Source organism: Trematomus bernacchii, unplaced genomic scaffold (assembly GCF_902827165.1).
Source record: "Trematomus bernacchii unplaced genomic scaffold, fTreBer1.1, whole genome shotgun sequence".
Classification (NCBI taxonomy): domain Eukaryota; kingdom Metazoa; phylum Chordata; class Actinopteri; order Perciformes; family Nototheniidae; genus Trematomus; species Trematomus bernacchii.
This window is the reverse complement of record NW_022987568.1, coordinates 182504-202902: the sequence shown is the minus strand read 5'-3', so window position 1 is coordinate 202902 and position 20399 is coordinate 182504. Positions and strand designations below refer to the sequence as shown.

Genomic DNA, 20399 nt, shown 5'->3' with positions numbered 1-20399 from the left:
CCGGTATTAGAGGAGAGACTCTGTTCTTTCACTGGAAATGTAGATTATCTATTATAGAGAACTAAGCACTTTCTGCTCACTGATCTGGGGAATTAACAAAGCAATACATCCAGAAGATCATTTAGCTGTTGGTGTTTTGATTTAGGCAGTTTGTGTTTTACCTGTAGAGGAAGAGGTATCTCTCCCTATAGCTGCCGGAACCCAGAGGCAGGGGATCACTGACGATGTAGCTGAACTCAGTAGTAACTCTGGGGAAACACACACACACACACACACACACACACACACACACACACACACACACACACACACACACACACACACACACACACACACACACACACACACACTTCATTCTTTAAAAAACAAAAGAAGAGATCTTTCACAAAGAATTGTCAAATAAAACGTAATATCTCAAAATATTGCCCTTAAGTCTCCATCATGACTCACATAGAGCAGTTCTTTCTGGTGTAAAATGAATGGACGTCAGAGAGCAATATTCAGATAGGGGCGTTTACATTTGTGTTTTTCAGATTGCCCATTACCATGACATTATTCTGATCTAGTTTGCAAATAATTAGTTTGAGCCGTTTCCCTCTGCCAGAAGAACATCATGGTGCTCGGAGACTTCAACGCAGACGGCACGTATGTCACAGCAGAAGACTGGGATGATATCCGCCTCTTCACCAACAAGAACTTCCACTGGCTGATCAAAGACGGTGTTGACACTACAGTGGCAGCAAAGTCTTCCAACACTTACGACAGGTGAACACACACAGATAATCATGAAGACACTTGCATGCACACACAAACACTCTTAATCACGCCTCTCTTCCTGTTTCTGCAGGATTGTCGTCACCACTGAAATGAACAATGGAGTGGTGAAAGACAGTGCTAAGGTCTTTAACTTCAAGACTAATTATGGTCTTACCCAGGCTCAGGTACGTTCACACTGGACCGCGTCACGATTACATGTAAAGTCAATTCAAAGACACGGAATAAAAATGGTGGCGAAGGTTTTTTCATCTCGATCTTCAAATTTGCGTGACGCTGTCTCACGACATCCTCCTCGCCAGCGCATCTTGTTTGAGTGACGCATTTTATTAAAACAACACACATGTAAATGGCATGTTCAGAAGTCAGTACATGTGAAGCATTTACTCATTTAACCATCAATCAATAAACACATGTATTGTACAAATTCAAATTATAAAGTGCATCAGACACCTCAAATCACTCCATGTGAGCCATATTTAGAATCTCACTCATTTAACTAAAGTAATTCAGCCTAAGTGCACGTAACTAAAATAAAGCATGACTGCATATTATTTCAGTGAAGATCAGCATTTTATCAAAGGAAATATTTGACATTTTGAAATAGCATCAGACCTTAATGATCATTCCATGTGAGCCATAGATAATCTAACTAACACAAAACAGCTATTTCAAGACGTTTCCTTTGCTCTGACATCTAATGTCACTGTGGATGAGCAAATCATTATATTGAGCTGATAACAACAACAACAACTGTTGGAAAAGACAGTGCTGTAAACTTGAGGTACAACAGATAAAGTTACAGGCGTATCACGAGTTGACAGGAGTAGTCACTAAAGTCAGGAACTAGATTACTTGATTACTAGATTAAGTCATGCTTGATACTTTTATTTTTATTTTTTTGGAACTATTGAGTTGATGGTCTAAAAAAACATCTTGTGCAAAGAAACCACCTGTTAGAAGTTTAACTGAGACTATCTTCTGTATGCCAAGTTGGAAGAACAACAAATTGAAATTGAGTTTCTAAAATGTTTTCTCTGTTTCTTTCAGGCGGAGGCTGTCAGTGACCAACGATCTTTTTGTCAAACTATACTATGACTTTTTCTCATTTTTTTATTTTTTTATTAGAGATCCTATACTGACATTGCAGACAAAACTATATAATATATTTCTTAACTACATACTATACTTGGACTTTTTTCAAGATACTTTTAACATACTATACTAGTACTTTTAAATTAAATGTTTGGACATTCTACACTGTGACTCTTTTTTAAAATGCTATGTAGGAAATACTATACTATGATTTGAAGACAACAGTTTTTTTTTTAAATGTAAAAAACACTTTTTTTATTTGCAGAATTTCATATTTACAATTTATTGTTTTCACCCCATAGGAATCAATAATACATTTATACTGATTGCAACATCCCCAGGATCTTCTCCAGCATAGAATCCCCCAGATGAAGGGAAATATTATAATGGAGTTTTTGCACTTCGGCCAAAGTATTCATGTGTATGCTGTTTTTGACACAAAGATGCATTACATCTACAAACAGAGCATACAATGCGAGCACATGATACACTTTTGGTGTTTGTTTCATTTCTTCGGTAATGTTACAGAATGTTTCGGAAAATGAAGATTCCAGTACCACTTTAAATGTTTCGTTTACAATCGTTTCCCAATGACCCGGAATAGTACTGCCAGAATGAACGATATCCAAAATGTCTTCTAGTTTACAAACTTCAGCCGTTCTGTTTACACGGGGATCACTACTCATTCTGTTTTCAATCGTCATCAACAACACACTTATTAAACAGGTATTGACTGCATTCTGATAGATAAATACAGATTGTTTTCCATAGTAGTTACCCATTTTTATTTTACTTTAAAGAAAAGTCAAAGTATCGAAAAAATCCCCGGCTTCAAATCAACCGCTGGTTATTAGTCTTCTTCCTCTCCATCCAGCTCGGCGTGGATCTTTTCAAGTCTCTCCTTGAGGCGTCTGCAGTTTTGAGATTGTGCAGAAAAGCCTACGAAGCGCCTTGGATCCTTCATTCAGCTATGTTTATATCATTAAGACTCTGGTCAATCGCAGTAATGAAGTCGGCGAGCCAAAGTCTTTTTCATTAACGCGTTGTAATTGTTTCTGAAGAAATATTCTGGAATGTCATTCACACAATCGTGTTGCCTCTGGCTGGGGTGACTGACTCGGGATCCATTGCAGATTTCTTCTCTGTACCGATGCAGCACCCTCTCCAGAATATCAACCAACTCCGATTTCACTATGTTCAAAAACAGAGACGTCTTGGCCCCAGGAGTAACATCAGCAGCTATAGTATTGCAAGATTTGGGTGTCCACAATGCTGGGGACGATAGTAGTCCAGGAGTTTGTTCCTGGCTGCATCTCGCGGGGGGAGACTTGGTTTTTCTCAGATCCCTGGCTAGTTTTCAACGGGCGTCTTAGTGGGGTCCTTCGTTTTAGATGATTTGCTGAGTGGGGGGTGGACTTATTGCGTTGAGTGGGGGGAGTCATCTGTAGAATTGAGAGTTTTTAGAAAAGTTCTTTAAGCTTTGTAGCTTTTTCATCTATCATTTCCAACCAAGCAGCAAGGGGTCAAATGTAAGAATAAGTAATAGTTTGTCACGATTTTACGGAAAAAGTCAAAAGTATAGTTTGTCTGAAAAAAAAAAAAAAAAGAAAAAAAAAATATATATATATATATATATATATATGGAAAAGTCATTGTGTACAATAGTATGTTGAAAAACAAAAACAAAAAAGAAAACTCAATTCATTACAAAATAATGAATATTTTACCAAGTTATAAAGTTTTGCATCCATTAAAGTGTAACTATAAGTATCTTTGTAGGAGAAAAAACAAAAAAAAATAATTTAAGTTACTTCGATAAAACTGGATTGTCTTACCTTTAAGAGTCACAGTCTTAAAGAAAATCTGTTCAGAAAAAGTACTTAACTTTCTACCAGTTGTAAAGTTGTCATACATAAAACTGTATCCAAAAAGTAAGTGAAAGACAACGGGAGAAAAAAAAAAAAAAACTTGCCCTTTTAGAGTCACAGTCTTTAAGAAAATACATTTTATTACAAAATAATTGACATTCTACCAGTTGCCAAATGTTCCTACATTAAAGTGTATCAAAAAAGTATCTTGGTAGCTGAAAATAACTAAAATATCAGAGAAAACCTACATTATTTAACTGTACAAGTGTTTTTAAAAATAAAAAAACGGGGTATTAAAGAAACCCCCATTCCTTATAAAGTACTTCATATTATACCCTTTTGTTAAGTGTTGCATACATCAAAAGTGTATCTAAAAGTATCTTGGTAACACAAGAAAAGAGAAAAAAAAGTAAATAAGTGTTAAAAATCACAAAACTTGCCTTTTAGAGAAACAGTCTTTAAGAAAAAATCTAATCAGACAATGTACTTCATTTTCTAGTTTTAAGGTTTTGCATACCTCAAAGTGTGTCTAAAAGTATCTTGGCATGAGAAAAAAGCCAAAATCTGCCTTGTGTCAGTGAATAAGTGTTAAAATCACAAACTTATAGATAAGCTAGAGGCTATTTTAGATTTGTCTATTAGAGTTAAAGGGTTAAATAACATTTTCAACTGCTGTTCATAGTTACTGGATACATAACGAACCTCATCATTATCTCAATTTTCTACTTCCATTTTTTATTTAACAGTGAAACGTCTTATTTTAGTACAGTCTAGTCAAAGGAGTTAATACTATTACTATATATGAAAGCAAGAATAAAACACATTTTCATTTGTTATGGTTGCTTAATTGAAAAACACACCATTCGCCACATTTTCAGAAAGACATATTACATTTGACCAAGTTAATGTCGTAGTGCATTCAAGGTAATAAACTTAACGATTTGCACTGCTGCTTCTCTCCGCGTTTCATTTACAGTGATCGGTTTATCGTTCAATTCACATTGCCCAAGTAGATGTTTAGGGGTCTCTTGGAAGTAAATGAATGCATTTTTTTCATATCAGATAAGTGCATTAACATCACTTGCAAATTCTCTATCCTTTCACCCGCAACGATTATAATCTGCTTTGCTTCTTCTTCGGTTTCTCCATTATTAGCTCTGAATGTAATACTTTCTGGGACTTCTTGTGCTTCTTGTGGTCTGTTGAATACCTGGCATAGGATTTGTTTAGCTGTAAGGACGGGTACCATATAATTATCTTCAAAAGCTGGAAATTCTTACAAGTTCCCCCTCCTCAAAGTTCATTCCCGTAGCACCTTTCCCCCACTGATGCTAGTGACCCCCCTTTGTATGCTAATTACCCCTTTGTTCGAGGCGTTATCACATGTAGGTGTGTTCAGTTAAACACTGAGATTTTCAACATACTACTCTACAAAATGATTTTTTCATATTCTTTTGACAAACTATACTTGACTTTTTTACGGAAAATCATGACACACTTTAATGTGACTTATTCTTAATTTTACCATACTAAAGTAAGACTTGAAAATACTATATCGTTTTCTAGTTTTTTATATTATACATCCTTATTTATGTTAGTGTGCTGAGAAAACACAATAAGCAATAGCGTTTTAACAAGCAGTTTAAACTGTCTGTGTCAGTTTTACTTATCTCCATATTAAGTGATTATATAATATGACAGTGATCATTTCTATGTTTATTCATTGCAAATACTTAGTTACTTACCACTTGAACTGTTTAGCTCTTCAAGGTTAACTGACCTAATATATACACTTTTTTTGTAGTATTGTCACCACGTTCTTAAGAATTATATGGACGAGTTGGCAGCTGCCATGGCTGGACTGTCAATCAAAAGTTACCAGTTATCAAGCGATGGTATGGACAACTTAACAGCTGACTTGGCTAGACTTACTATGAGGAGTCAGCAGGTAACAGATGAGTGTGTGAATGAAATAACAGCTGCCTTCAGAGGACTCTCCACTAATGCACAGCAGCTTCCTGTTAGTGCCTGCACTGAGAATCCTCAAATACAGAGACAAGTCACTTTGTCCACGCTCCCTGAGACCCTCAAGCCCACTAATGCCCAGGTGAATAATATTGACTTGTGTTAGTTTTACTTAAACTTACTTACAATAAGTGATCATAATATGACAGTGATATCTTCTATGTTTATGCATTGCAAATACTTAATTATTTTTTGTTAGTTCTTTAAGGTTATATAACCATATGTTTGTCACCATGTAACAAGTGATCATTTGGAAAAATGTATCCCAGCCTTTGAAAAAACTCAAAGGGAGAGGACAGTGAAGGCCATGAAGCCAAAGCCAAGACGTGGTGGAGTGCTGCGCAGGTATGTTCTCTAACAGCAACACTCTATTAAACATGTCTTTATTGACTACAGCTTAAGTTCATCCTATCATAAGGCTAAAAAAGTATCTTAGTAACAAAAACAAAAGCAAAAAGCATTAATGTTAACAACGCCTCAAAGGGCGGACTCCTGAGTTCCATGGCACGTGGACTATTTATATCATCCAGGGCTCAACACCAGTAAATACACCTCTCTTTATCCGCTCTCCAAGCCTCCAAGGGCGGACTCCTGAGGTCCGTAATGCCCCCCTAACATGACACTTAGACTATTTACATCATCTAGGGAAGCACACCAGTAAATGTAGCCTCATGTAACTTCATATAGGGATTCTTTAATAGTTGTGTGAAGTAATTAAACAATGAGGGGGTATTAAGATCTTTAAATTATAATTTTCCTCTCAAAGAGACTTCGTTGTACACACACACACACAAACAAAACAACATTAAATAATGACATGATATTATAGTGATAACACATAATGTGTAGAAAGAGATCTCCTGTATGGGTTGATTGCGCGTTGATCTGTTGGTAAATGCTCATCTATCATTTTCAACCAAGCAGCATGAGGTCAAATTTAATAAGTAATAGTTTGTTACGATTTTACGGGGAAAAGTCAGAGCGCAATGTCACATCTTAAAGACAGCTTGAACTGGATAGATGGTTAGTCTTTTTTCAAACATACCATATGTTCTGCATGTTAGTATATTTGGCCAAATCGGGTTAGGCCCCACTGCCCCACTCCCTCAATAGGGAAGTCACGCTTTGGGAAGAGGTGTTTAATTTCACAGATCTGACTTGGTTGCTGTTGTGATGGCTGTAGTAAGAGGGACGGGGGAGGAAAATTCATAGGGGGAAGAAGCAGAAAGATAACTTGTTTGTAAAACGGACAGCACGTCAGTTTCAGGAAAGATGACACCGGTTTTAGGCATGACATGACAAATATCCTGAAGCCCTACAAAAAAAAAAAGTATATTGTGTTGAAAATATCGCAAAAAGTCGTAATATTGTATAATGTAATAGTTGCATGTTGTATTTTGATAAAAATCACTGTATATTCAAAAATATAATGGAGAGAAAAAAAATATATATATATATCACAGTATGTTGAAAAATATGAAAAAAGTAATGTTGTGTTAAAATAATATGAAAGAAATCAAAAAGTAAAGCATCTAAAAAACATATATTTAAAAAAGTAATGTTAGTCAAGTCAAGTTATCAAAACTGCATTGTTTCATCGAAACAGTGTTAAAATCACAAACTCTCCATTTAGAGTTTGATTCTTGAAGAAAACTCAATTCATTACAAATGAATGAATATTTTACCAAGTTATATAGTTTTCCATACATAAACGTGTATCTTACAGTTCCTTTGTGAGAGAATTACGCACAAATTGCAGTATTTTATCTGTTTTATGTGCACTGTTGGAGGAGCCTGTGACCTATGTTTTTCATTGACATATCTACACTGTAGCTAATGGGCATATGCCATAAAGCCTTGAAACTTGAAACTTAAAATGATCAGAAACTGCATTGTCTCACTGAAAACAGCTCTAAAGAAAACCCAATTCCAATAAAAGTTTTAGGTGACTTAGTGAATGAGAATTAACAGCTGATCGCAAGATCAGGAGGTGACAGGCAGGGGGGGGGGGGGGGGGGGGGGGGAGGGGAGACAGTCTCACACACCCAGACTCCATTTTTCATGAAGAGCCTCAGACGGAGGGTCTGAACCCGGCACAGATACTGCACCCGTTTCTTGACTGGCCCCCTTTAGCGCAATACCGCATCAGTTGCGCCACTTATGTGACATACAAGAATAGTGTGTGACAGACAAAAGAGTATGTGACAGACAAGAATAGTCAATTATAATGTCTACACATAATGTGTAGCAAGAGATGTCCTGTATGGGTTGATTGCGCGTTGATCTGTTGGTAATGCCTCGGGGTTCCGGTGGGCATGTAAACAAAATGCATAATGCTGTACTATACTTTGTGGCCTCACCCCGTTGCATAGTGACGCTTATTGTTTAGGTGTCTTTTAATAAGCAGGTAGTCATATCATTAGCTAGAACTAGCTAGATCTGATCGATATGGGTATAAACGCTAGTAAAGTCTAATCTAGTAAAGTCTAATCTGACGGGAGAGACCCGCTGTTGCTGACCCGTTTATTATTCCCGTGTTATTGTAAATTACTGTACACGTTTGAATAGTTAATTAATCTACTATAATTAGTTGGTTTAATATCGAATCATATCAATTTGTTTCAAAGCTCAAATGACTGGCTTTTATCTAGTTTTGCATAGATTTCTTTTTTTATGACTGACTCCACCCCCTCACTATCTTCAGGGGTGGGGGGCGACAGGGAGGATGTGACGCCTACTGTAAGGGGAGAGGAGGGGGTGGGTTGAGAGGGGTGGGGGGCTGAGAGGGGTGGGGGCTACAGGGCGGATGTAACACCTGTATGTGAGGGGGAGGGGGGGTGGGCTGAGAAGGGGTGGGGGCTAAGGGGGGTGGGGGCTGAGAGGGTTGGGGGCTACCGGGAGGATGTAACACCTGTACGCGATAACACCTCGAACAAAGGGGCTCATTAGCATATCAAAGGGGGCTCATTAGCAGAATTAGGGGGCGGGACTTAGAAGGTGTGACCTGTCACTTTTTTATGCATACTAATGAGATTGAAGCGGGATTGGTAACACTACTGATCACCTCTGATATTTTGCGAAATGATTGGCGGTTTTAACTTTTTTGTCATTTTTATTTATTTCTTCATTCTGGTATGAAGAAATGTAGAAATATGTCAGCACTGTTATATGAAGGTCTGAAATCTGATTAAAGTCAAGTTTATTTATATAGCACATTTAAAACAACCTCAGTTGAACAAAGTGCTTTCCAGATCTAAAATAAGACAATCAGTAATCACTAAAAGAATAAAGGTGACAACAACTTGGTTAATAATTCTGTGAGCTTGCTGAGAATCTACAAGAAGCTTCATTGTGTTATTGCTAACACAGATCACGACTCATTGCTTATCAAGAAACAGGAACTCAAGCTTGAACATGTGGAACTTTCTTATCTGTTCTCACTCTTCCCTCTTAGTAAACACAGAACACAAATTGCCATGCTCATTTTTAAAGAGGGAGCAATAGACCCAGTTCTGGTTTTGAAGGTATTTCAAGGGGATTCTTGTAAGTACTTACAGTCTGTTTTCTTTCATTACGTATTATTTATAATTTCTTCATTTAACTTTGTTTAACTGTGTTTTTAACAAAGTGTTTAGGCTGGTCCCAGGCCTCTTATGAGATAGTTTAGTCCCCTCAAGGTCAAGGTGCTTAGAGGAAAGACTCATTGTGGCCGGTCCCAGGCCCACACATAGAGGTCTCATTAAACACTAGGGGTAGGGGAAATAACCAATACAGCATAGTATCGCGATACTTTGCGTGGCGATATTGTATCGATACATAAGGTCACACGTCAGAAGGGTTAGCATTCATGTGTATAGCAATCACCCATTCGTGTAAAAAAGAACTAAATAATGGGATGTTCCTATAAAGTCGGTAACTCCTGGAGAGTGGAGGTTATTGCATTTACGCTAAATCAGTGCAGTCAGTTTGTATCCATTATTAAAATAGTTTTTATAATAGTTCTAAATTGGCTCTGATTCTACAACTTCATTCCTCTCACTGTGTGTCTAGAAAATTATACATTTGAAAGTACATTTTTGCGTATTTACGGGAACTGTTGCGGAGACTAAGCAGCAGAGTTGCTCCTGAACCTTCTCTCTGTATTCACACCCTCCATCTTAAAAAAGGAGGCTCATACCCCCCCACAACTATTCCCTTTGCACTCCGTGATGTTTGAATACATATTTAAAGCTGGAAAGCTGGAAAATTATAGGTGGTTACTGAGCTGGATTATCAACTCATCTTTGCTTGAATGTGGGCTCATTGTGGCTGGACCCAGGCCTACACATAGAGGTCTTATGGGATAGTTTCTTCCCCTCAAGCTCAAGGTGCTTAGGGGGTAGTTGGCTCGTTAATATTCAAAATGGTCCAAGTAGAAGCGTTTGTTTGAACAGTTTGCAGGAGGCAGGTACTTGCTTTCAAGCAGAACAGGAGTTAGAGGAGTGTTTACGTGTTCGGTGTAATGACGTACAACGTCCTCCACAACTTCTGTAGTCCTATTCAGCCACTTGGTAAAAACCATCGCTTTTCAGACACGTCAACTCTTCAGAAATCACCAGCGGGGTCACTGCTGATGGATTTAATGTCCTAGAACTAAACGTGATCCGTCTCTTCAATGTGTCTCAACCACAGACCTTATTTCCAGATATTTTCCAAAATCCTATGGAGAAATCCCATTGGCTCTGAGACGAGGGAACAGGAAGTGTTGAAATGCTAACTTACTTCCGGGTTTTAGGACCATTTAGAATCTGTATTTTTTAATATGGATCTTAAGTTGCCGTGACGTTGAAGCAGCGACCCTGCTGTAGTTCCTTTATAGCATAACGTTAGTATTTTGCTTCTGGCGATTAGATTTACATTTAGAAAATTATAAAAGTAGGGTAGACATGTGGATATTATCCGGCTGAACAAAACGTGATTCGTCTCTTCAATGTGTGTCAACCACAGACCTTATTTCCAGCTATTTTCCAAAACCCTATGGAGAAATTACATTGCTTTTTGTAGAGGGAACCGGAAGGAGTTTACTTCCGGGTTTGAGGACGCGTCACTGTGGCACTCTATTGACCCAGTTCTGGTAAGTATTTACAGTTAGTTTTCTTTCATTTTATTACGTTTTATTTATAATTTCTTCATTTAACTTTGTTAAACTGTGTTTTTAACAAGAGGCTGGTCCCAGGCCTCTTATGGGATAGTTTAGTCCCCTCAAGGTCAAGGTGCTTAGAGGAAAGACTCATTGTGGCCGGTCACAGGCCCACACATAGAGGTCTCACTAGATAGTAGGGGTGGGGGAAATAATCGATACAGCATAGTATCGCGATACTTTGCGTGGCGATAATGTATCGATACATGGACGCCAATTATCGATATTTTATTATATAAACTGTAGCATATCCCTCCGAAAGATGGTTGTACACTTTATTGAAAACTCCAAAAACCAACGTGAGAGCTACACAAATGCGGCTTTCACACAAGCACTTTTCCCTTTCTAGCTCCTAGCTAGAGCTTTTCTGGTTCAGCTCCGGTTTCCCTTTTCTGCTCCCGCTCTGTTCACACCGCCCAGAGCCCGACTGGTGCTGCCGCTGCTGCGCCATGACGTCACCGTTTACATAGCTGATTTGCTCCACAACGGCGCTCACAACAACAACAACGGGGGACTGCGTCGGGTCGATGATCGTGTTGCTTTTAATCATACGAAGCCAGATTAAATTAAATAACGACTTCTCCAACCTTATACTTTTCTCCAGAGTGCCGTGGTTCATTGTTTATTAATGTGTTTCAGCGGCATTTACCGACCGCTGCAGTGCTGGCTGCTCTTCCACGGGAGTTTATTCTCCCATTAGCTCCGGGTTAGCTCACACGGCTCTAAAGTATTCACTGTCTGACTGTCACACAAGCAGCTGATACATATCCCCAGTTCCCCTTAAGTGAATGTGTGTCAATGTGTGTCAGAGATGTTTTTGATTCAGTTGGAGCAAGTATTTTATTACTTATAAACACCTCTCTTAGCTCAGGATGTGTCCCAGCTGCCTTCAAACATGCCGTGGTTAAGCCACTACTTAAAAATAAAAATCTCGACCCCTCCATTCTCGCAAATGTTAGGCCCATCTCCCGGCTACCTTTTTTATCAAAAGCCCTGGAGCGAGTAGTCTACGCCCAGCTGCAGTCTTTTTTAACCATGCATGGAATCCATGAAAAGTTCCAGTCTGGCTTCAAACCCATGCACAGCACTGAAACAGCCCTTTTAAGAGTTTTTAATGATCTGCTCCTAGCCGCCGACTCAGATAGCCCAGCTGTCTTGGTGCTGTTAGACCTGACAGCTGCCTTCGACACTGTGGACCATAGCATCCTGTTGTCACGGCTTGAACAGTCCGCTGGCATCACAGGCTCTGCCCTTGCATGGTTCAGGTCCTACCTGACAGACCGTAGCTTCTCAGTGCAGCTAGGTGCCTTCTCCTCTGCCAAAGCCCCTCTTACCTGTGGGGTTCCCCAAGGCTCGATTCTGGGCCCCATCCTCTTTTTACTGTACATACTGCTCCTAGGTTCAATTCTCACAAAACATAACATCCCCTTCCACTGCTACGCCGACGATGTACAGATATATCTGCCTCTCAATTCAAATGTCACACACTCACTACAGCAGCTGATGGACTGCTTAGCAGAGATAAAATCCTGGCTGAGCAAAAACTTTCTCAACCTCAATGAGAGCAAGACTGAGGTCATCTTTTTTGGACCCCAAACTCCAGCCTCTCCGGTTGATATTCTGGGCTCTCAAAAAAAAACATCCTCCCCTCGGTCATGAACCTTGGAGTGACCTTCACTAGCACTTTTAAATGTGATAAGCAGGTCAGCACCGTAGTCAAATCCTGCTTTTTTTAAATAAGACTATTGGCCAAAACCAAGTCGTATTTATCTTTTAATGACTTAGAAAGGGTTATTAACGCCTTTGTTACCTCGAGACTGGACTATTGCAACGCTCTGTACGTGGGTATGGACCAGGCCTCTATTAAACACCTGCAGCTAGTCCAAAACGCAGCTGCACATTTGCTGACTGGCCACAAAAAGCGTGACCACATCACCCCAATTCTGGCCTCACTACACTGGCTTCCAGTTCGGTTCAGAATTGATTTTAAAATCCTTTTATTTGTTTTTAAAGCACTAAATGGGCTGGCTCCGGCCTATATAGCTGAACTCCTCCAGCGCTACACCCCAGCCAGAGCTTTAAGGTCTGCTGACCAGCTGCTGCTGGTAGTGCCCAAGACCAGACTTAAAACCCGAGGGCACCGAGCCTTCGCAGCAGCTGGCCCGAGGCTCTGGAACACTCTGCCCCTCCATGTGAGGTCGGCCCAGACCCTAGGGGTTTTTAAATCTAAACTAAAACACACTTCTTCTCTCTGACCTTTTAGCCTTTTCTTATCAAGCTCCACTTTCGTGGAATCAGCTTCCAGTTTGTGTTCGGGCGGCAGACAGCCTATGCGTTTTTTAAGAGTACGCTTACGATCTTCCTTTTTGATAAAGCTTATAGTTGATATAATAATCTAATAAGACTGCATTGACGTAGATACGCTGTGCCTCTTCACCTACATTTTGGTTCTTGCTCTTTCATTTAAATCCTAAAAACTTGGATCGTATATTGAAAAATAAGGTTATTACTACTACTCATTCTTCTAAATATTTTCTCTCTCTACTTCTCATACTCTCTACTCCTGTAATCGATTCTTTCTATCCTCTCTTTATCTAAACCCTTTTCCCTCTCTAACCTCTCCAGGTTTTATTAGAGGGAAACAGGTTTGCAGAGTGGCTTATCCAGGCCGGGGAGTGTTATGACCATATTCACAGCATACCTCCCTATCTCTGCTCAATTTCCAACTAAGGCTCCAGTGGGGCCTTTGTTCCCTGCGTGTGCCTCTCCACCTGTGTTTCTTACTCTCTTACTTGCTACCCTTTTCCCTCAACCTATCCTAAGGGAGTGCTTGTTCTTCCTTCTGTCTGTCTGTGTCTGTGTATTCTCATGTTCCGATTAACCCAGCCTCTCCTAAATTTCTTGTTTTGTGTCTATATCTACGCCGGGATCCGGAGTCGAGGCTGATCCTCTTGCTGTGGTCCTGTGCCCTGGAACCTCTATCCTGAGTTCTGGATTAAGTCGTGGACTTCGGGTCGTGGCTGGGCCTGTCTCTGCGGTCCTGCCTGGGTCTCGTCATGCTGCTTCCCTGATGGCTCCCACAGGATTGTTGATATCCTCGTGGATTCATCTTCGTATTATAGACACATGCATTTCCAAACATTTGGTCTACCTACGCTCCCATGTTCCCCTTTAAACTGTGGGTTTTTCTCCTGAGGTTTTTCCTTGTACGATGTGAGGGTCTAAGGACAGAGGGTGTCGTTTTTTCTCATACTGATATTCTGCACAAACTGTGCTGTTGTATTTGCTGTAAAGTGTCTTTACTGTAGGGTATTTTTATTATATGTACAGCACTTTGGCTCGACCAAAAATCGTTTAAAAATGTGCTATATGAATAAAACTTGATTTGATTTGATTTGAACTATGCTCATCTCTGCAGGTGTCTGCTTGGTTTTAGGAGTAAGGTAAGAATAGCCTTAACCTGGAAAAGGCTCGCAGTAGTTGTATAATGGTTTGATATTTATATGAGAGTGAAAAAACCCTAAGGTTAAAGCTGTACTTTCATTAGGACATATCTTGGTTTTTGATATTGGCTTGATTTTCTTTGATGTTGTAGAGCCGATGAATGGGAGTCAGAGGCGATGTGTTCAGTATGGAACTCCACACTTTATTTTCCATTCGTTTACAGAAAGGTAGGAACATCTGCTACCTGCTACTGTCAAGCTAGAATGAATACAACAGCACGGTACCGGAGCGAACCTATGATTTTGAAGCTTATGTAACTGCTGTCCAGAGGTGGGAGAATAACTCACATCTTGTACTTAAGTAAAAGTAAAAGTACCAGAGTGTATGAATACTCTGTTAGAGTAAAAGTCCTGCATTAATGTTACTCAAGTTAAAGTAGAAAAGTATTAGCATCAAAATATAATTAATATAAACAGTCCAGACAGAATGGTCAAAGCAGTGTCAGTTAATATTTATAAACTAATGAATGAATGTGTGTGATTCTTACAGTACCTGCTGTCCACAGCTAACAGTATGAGAACGCTCCTTCACTGAATGAACGCCCGACAGCTAAAACACATTTCAGTGCAAACCCTGTTGCGTAACAGTAAGTACTAAACTATGTGACCATCTACCATCTACCCTACGAAAGACAATACATATCATTTGTAATTTAAAAAAGGGCCACTTCTTTTTGTTAAAACCTTATCCTCAAACCGACTGCATTATTTTTTTTATAAATATTGAAATGACAGTATCTTGCTGATGTTAAATCTGTCTTTGTGTAGAAGTGCATTCTGTCTCTGTAGCAGCAGAGCTCATACAATGTCCAATAAGAGGAAACAGTGTACAGATCCTAAACTCTGGCTATCGTAGACCCTACAGTAATACAATATGCTTCTCATACCGAAGACAGGTGTTTACTGAAGACAGGAGAGCAGGCTATGATTGGTTGTTCATCGTCACATGACAAGCGGTGCGCACTGCCTTGTCCAAAAGTGATACTACTTTCAACTAAGGACACAGCCTTGTCTTCAATGACAATAGTCAACAAAACATGGCATGTGATCGTCACCCCAAGCATTCTGCAAATATTATTTTTCCTCAGAAGAAGAGGAACCGTTTCTTTATTTAACTGTGTTTTAATGTTGTTATAGCATTCCAACAATGACAACTCCCTTCCAAGATGTGGAATCAGATAGAAAGAGAGGTGGGAGAGTATAAATGATCTGTGTTCAGACAAAGAACTGACTCATTTGGTTTCTGGCTTTTGAGCTTTGGTCTCTCTGAAACACTTAGCCTGTAATTTGTGAACTCCGCTCATCTCTGAAGGTTTCTGCCTGGTCTTAAGAGGAAGGTAAGAATACCCTTAACTTGGAAAAGGCTTGCAGAAGTTGTTCATTTGGTTTAAAGTGTACATGAAAGTGAAAACACCCTAAGGTTAAAGCTGTACTTTCATTTTGACATACAGTATCTTGGTATTTGATTTTGGCTTGATTTACTTTGATGTTCTGTTATATGCAGGGGTGTAGTGATATGTTTACAAGTCTTTGTGTAGAAGTGCATTGTGTCTGAATACAATAGGTGAAATCAACAATGAAGACACAAGTAAAGAACAAATTGAATCATGCAGGTACTGTAGATCAGCTGTAAATAAGACAGACTATTCTAAGTGCTGCAGAGACATTAGAAAGACAGTAATGTTGCATCACTTTAGAGTTCATGGGGAACTCACCTGGAGGAAAACATGAATACTGTGGTGGCGTTTTAATCCGTGTCTACATTTAATAGCCTCCTCTCTGTCAGGTTGTGGGTTTTGACGCGCCTCTCTTTGTTTCCAAATGAATGTAGCGGAGATCGTTGTTGAATCAGATGAGCTTTATTCATTGGTCCAGGCGGCATAGAAACAGGAAGACACATTTCCTCGCTTCAGAGTAACTAAGTTATCAGTATCCAAAAAAGAACAAAAATAACACGATCAAAACACTTTACCACTTCCCCGTCTCATCCCCATCAGCTGTGTCCCCTTGTCCTGCCATATACAGGCATTTAGCCGTGCACGTGATACCTGACGCACATTTGATAACAAATAAGTGAGCCTTAAATTAATATCTTTTAAACCATAGTGTGACTCACAAAAATAAATGATTAAGAGTTTAATCTTTATATTATTATTAAGCCTAACATTCAGATCATAGTAATGAAATGAAAATGGCTCCAACAAATACTTTCAGATGTAAAAAGGAGGAAATAGAACAATACTGGCTTTTTGAATGTAGTGGAGTAGAAATGTAAAAAAGTAAATTGTGCTTCAGGGCATTGCCTGACTAAATGTTCCAACAGGGGAAAAGAGTGCGTTCGGGATCAGGTGGATCACAGTATAACTATTACATGCTAACTGGCCATCTGTCCTACAGTCAAGATTTAGATTTATAACTGCTTTAACATTGATTGTAAGCATTTTTAACTATATATAAACATGTGGTTTCTTAATTCGTTGGAAGTTCTGTTGTTTAATGGTATTCTAAAGTAAGGCTCATATGGATATAGCTTAAATGTATTTGTTGTTTTGTGTCTTTCTGTAGCTCTTTGCCGTACTTAGTTCCCAGCACTTAGTTCCCCCATGGAACTAAAGCAGATCGCGTTCACACCGGAATAAGTTCCCTGAGGGAGGATTAGGCAAATGAAGCTGCTGACGTCACTTCTTCTTCTTCTGCTTTGGGTTTACTGGCAGGCCGCAAACAACTTCACGGCGTATACTGCCACCCGGAGTCCCCGGCCGGAAGTCCCCGGAGTTGGGGACTGGTTTCCGAGAGTAAATCGCCAGAACGCCGACACCTCCTCATCTCCACCGCTCCCATGTTTTCTTTTGCGTTGCCATAAGTTATTCTCTCTGCGTTTGTGCGCGGGGCTAATGCTAATGCTAATAATGCTGATGCGAGCAAAAATGGCGGCTTCACAAAACTTTTCAGAGTTTTACGGGCCGTGGTTTGCAATTCGCCCAGCCAATCAGAAATTGGAAACTTTTTCTCCCCAGGAAAGTACCACCTCTCAGCAGGGACTGAAAAGAGGGGAAAAAGTTCTCATGAACTAGGTTCTAGTTCGAGATCTTTTTGGTGTGAACACAAAATCCCAGGAACTATCGCAACTAAAAGGGAAAAGTCCGGGGAACAGTACTTCGGTGTGAAGGCGCCTAATGGGGAAAAGTCTTTCTGGGCCCAGTGACGTCACAGACTGATACGGAAATTATAGTACCGCCGTTTGGACACAACGAATATTTTCATCTGAGTCCGGTGCACTTCCTGGGGGCTACTAGCTTCAATATAACAGCTGGGTGTTTACTTCCGGGTTGTGGCTGCTGCGTGATGACGTGGTGCGTAAGGCGTTTTCTTCTGGGGTATAACGTGCTTTTTGTTGCCACCTACTGGGAAGAATAGAGAACAGGCTATAATATAAAACACTAATCCATAATATAATTTAAAATTAACTTTAAGTTTCAACATCTTAAATGAATTTTTGCATGCATCATACACTACAAAGAAGATACTAATTTATTACAAATTAGTCAATCAGAATACTACATTTAAAGTAAAATTAGAAGTACTCAGAGTAGAAGTACTCAGATATTGTAGTAAAAGTAGAAGTACTCAGATCTTGTAATTGAGTAAAAGTAGAAGTACTCAGATCTTGTACTAAAAGTAGAAGTACTCAGATCTTGTACTTGAGTAAAAGTAGAAGTACTCAGGTCTTGTACTTGAGTAAAAGTAGAAGTACCAGAGTGTAGGAATACTCTGTTACAGTAAAAGTCCTGCATTCAAAATGTTCCTCAAGTAAAAGTAGAAAAGTATTCTCATCAAAATATAGTTAAAGTAGCGACAGTAAAAGTAGTCATTGTGCAGATTGGTCCATTTCAGAATAATATATATGATATGTTTTATAATGATTGATCATGAAAGTGTTCTCAAAGCTGGTAAAGGTGCAGCTAGTTTGAATGACTTTGTATACTGCAGGGTAGCTTGTGGATTTACTCCAGGTGGAACTAAAGTCTGATTTAACACTTGATTATATTTCACATCATTCATCCAGATCTGTGAAGTAACTAAAGGTATTAATACATGTAGTGGAGAAGAAGTACACAGTAGCATAAACAGTAAATACTCAAGTAAAGTACAAGTACCTCAAAATTGTACTTAAGTACAGTAAATCTACTTAGTTACTTTACACCCCTGAATATATTCTCCTTAAGCAATGAAAGTGCGTAAGTGAAAGTATTTGTTTGGCTCCTTAATTGTTTGTTATCTGTTGATACCACTACCCCGTCCTCCTAAGACGACTGAAATCTATTACAATATGTTGGAGTTCATTTTTGTTTCGGGATATTACCACTCAGTTAAAGTAAATATTACAAATATTTAATATTTTTAATATAATAACTGCATTTTGACCCAAAGAGGACATTAGGCGCTTTCACACCAAGTACTTTTCCCACAATAGTTCATCAGAACTCTTTAGTTCTGATGAACTAAACAACTTCACGGCGTATACTGCCACCCGAAGTCCCCGGACGGAAACTCCGGGGACTGGGACTCCCAGCAGCTTCTACTGAAGCCTTCTGAATAAATCGCCAGAACGCCGACACCTCCTCATCTCCACCGCTCCCATGTTTTCTTTTGTGTTGCCATAAGTTAGTCTCTCTGCGTTTCTGCGCTGGGCTAATGCTAATAATGCTGATGCTTTACTAACGCAAATAAAATAAAATGGCGGCTTCACAAAACGTTTTGGGAGTTTTACGGGGCCTGGTTTGCAATCCGTCCAGCCAATCAGAAATACGAACCTTTTTCTCCCACGAAAGTACCTGCTCTCTAGCAGGGACGGAAAATGGGGTAAAAAGGTTCTCATTTTAGTTCCGGATTTTTTTGGTGTGAACGCAACATTTCGGAACTATATCGGAACTAAAGTGGGAAAAGTACTGCGGTGTGAAAGCGCCTATTGTGAGATAACCAAACAAAAACACTTGTAGTGTTGTTTGTGTATCAAAAGTGCAATATAAATAAAGTTTGATTTGATTACCAAGTATTTTAATTATGTCTCTGTTAGTCCCAGGATGCGTCTGCTCTGTGCTCTGGGTCTCTTCTTGGCCCTGCTGCATGTGACCTCCTGTCTGCTGATTGGAGCCTTCAACATCGATAAGTTTGGAGAAACAAAATCCGGAATCAAAGAATCCAAAACATACAAAGAAGAATACGAAGAAGCGATGAAAACCATCACAAAGGTCTGAAACTGTATTTGGAATTTAATATTTATTTGTTCTTCGTTGTTTTGACTGTATCTTGGCAAGTGAAACATAGTAACCCACTTCCTGTTTAAGTTTCCTTTTCTCTTTTTAAATGATTGTTTTGTGAGGTAATAGTAATTTTAAACATAATGCTGAAGTGCAGCACTAAACAGCTACGGTGGCCAGCAGGTGTAAACGTGCTGCTACGGCCCAAACTCTTCCATCAGGAGAAACACGCTGCAGCTTCAGAAAGGATGCAGATATAAAAACACATGAAGAAACATCTCCAGCAACTTGACAACACATGCAGCATTTAGAGAACATTCAGAACCTTGAGGAAACATGTACAGAGTTTACTAGACTTCTGTCTGTCTTCTTCTGCTGTTCCCTTTAGTGTTCACTTCCTGTCTGTCTTCTTCTGCTGTTCCCTTTAGTGTTCACTTTCTGTCTGTCTTCTTCTGCTGTTCCCTTTAGTGTTTACTTCTGTCTGTCTTCTTCTGCTGTTCCCTTCAGTGTTCACTTCCTGTCTGTCTTCTTCTGCTGTTCCCTTTAGTACTTCCGTCAGAATTGACCAATTAGAATACATTTTTCTTCAGATTGTCCGTCGCTATGACATCATTCTGATCCAGGAGCTCCGCGATCCAGATGGGAAAGTAACCGACAAACTCAAGGCTCTTGTTAACTAGTAAGACTTATGAAG

At 39.4% G+C, this 20399-nt stretch overlaps 2 protein-coding genes across 3 annotated transcripts in view; both read left to right on the top strand.

The window, feature by feature from the left end:
- LOC117479102 (deoxyribonuclease-1-like) overlaps nt 1-20399 on the top strand; it is a 58064-nt gene that overhangs the window by 30800 nt on the left and 6865 nt on the right. Inside the window, exons 8-10 of one of the 2 annotated variants that reach the window (XM_034126126.1) lie at nt 608-765; nt 848-941; nt 1825-1904. The exons of the other annotated variant lie outside the window; for it this stretch is intronic. Of the exons in view, the coding sequence (XP_033982017.1) occupies nt 608-765; nt 848-941; nt 1825-1872 (300 nt within the window). The 3' untranslated portion in view covers nt 1873-1904. Of the gene's footprint in view, nt 1-607; nt 766-847; nt 942-1824; nt 1905-20399 lie in introns of those variants that run through there. 2 annotated transcript variants of the gene reach the window in all.
- LOC117479101 (deoxyribonuclease-1-like) overlaps nt 15666-20399 on the top strand; it is a 45726-nt gene continuing 40992 nt past the window's right edge. The window contains exon 1 of the mRNA XM_034126122.1: nt 15666-15781. The gene's annotated coding sequence lies outside the window, so the exon portion shown is untranslated. The remainder of the gene's footprint in view (nt 15782-20399) is intronic.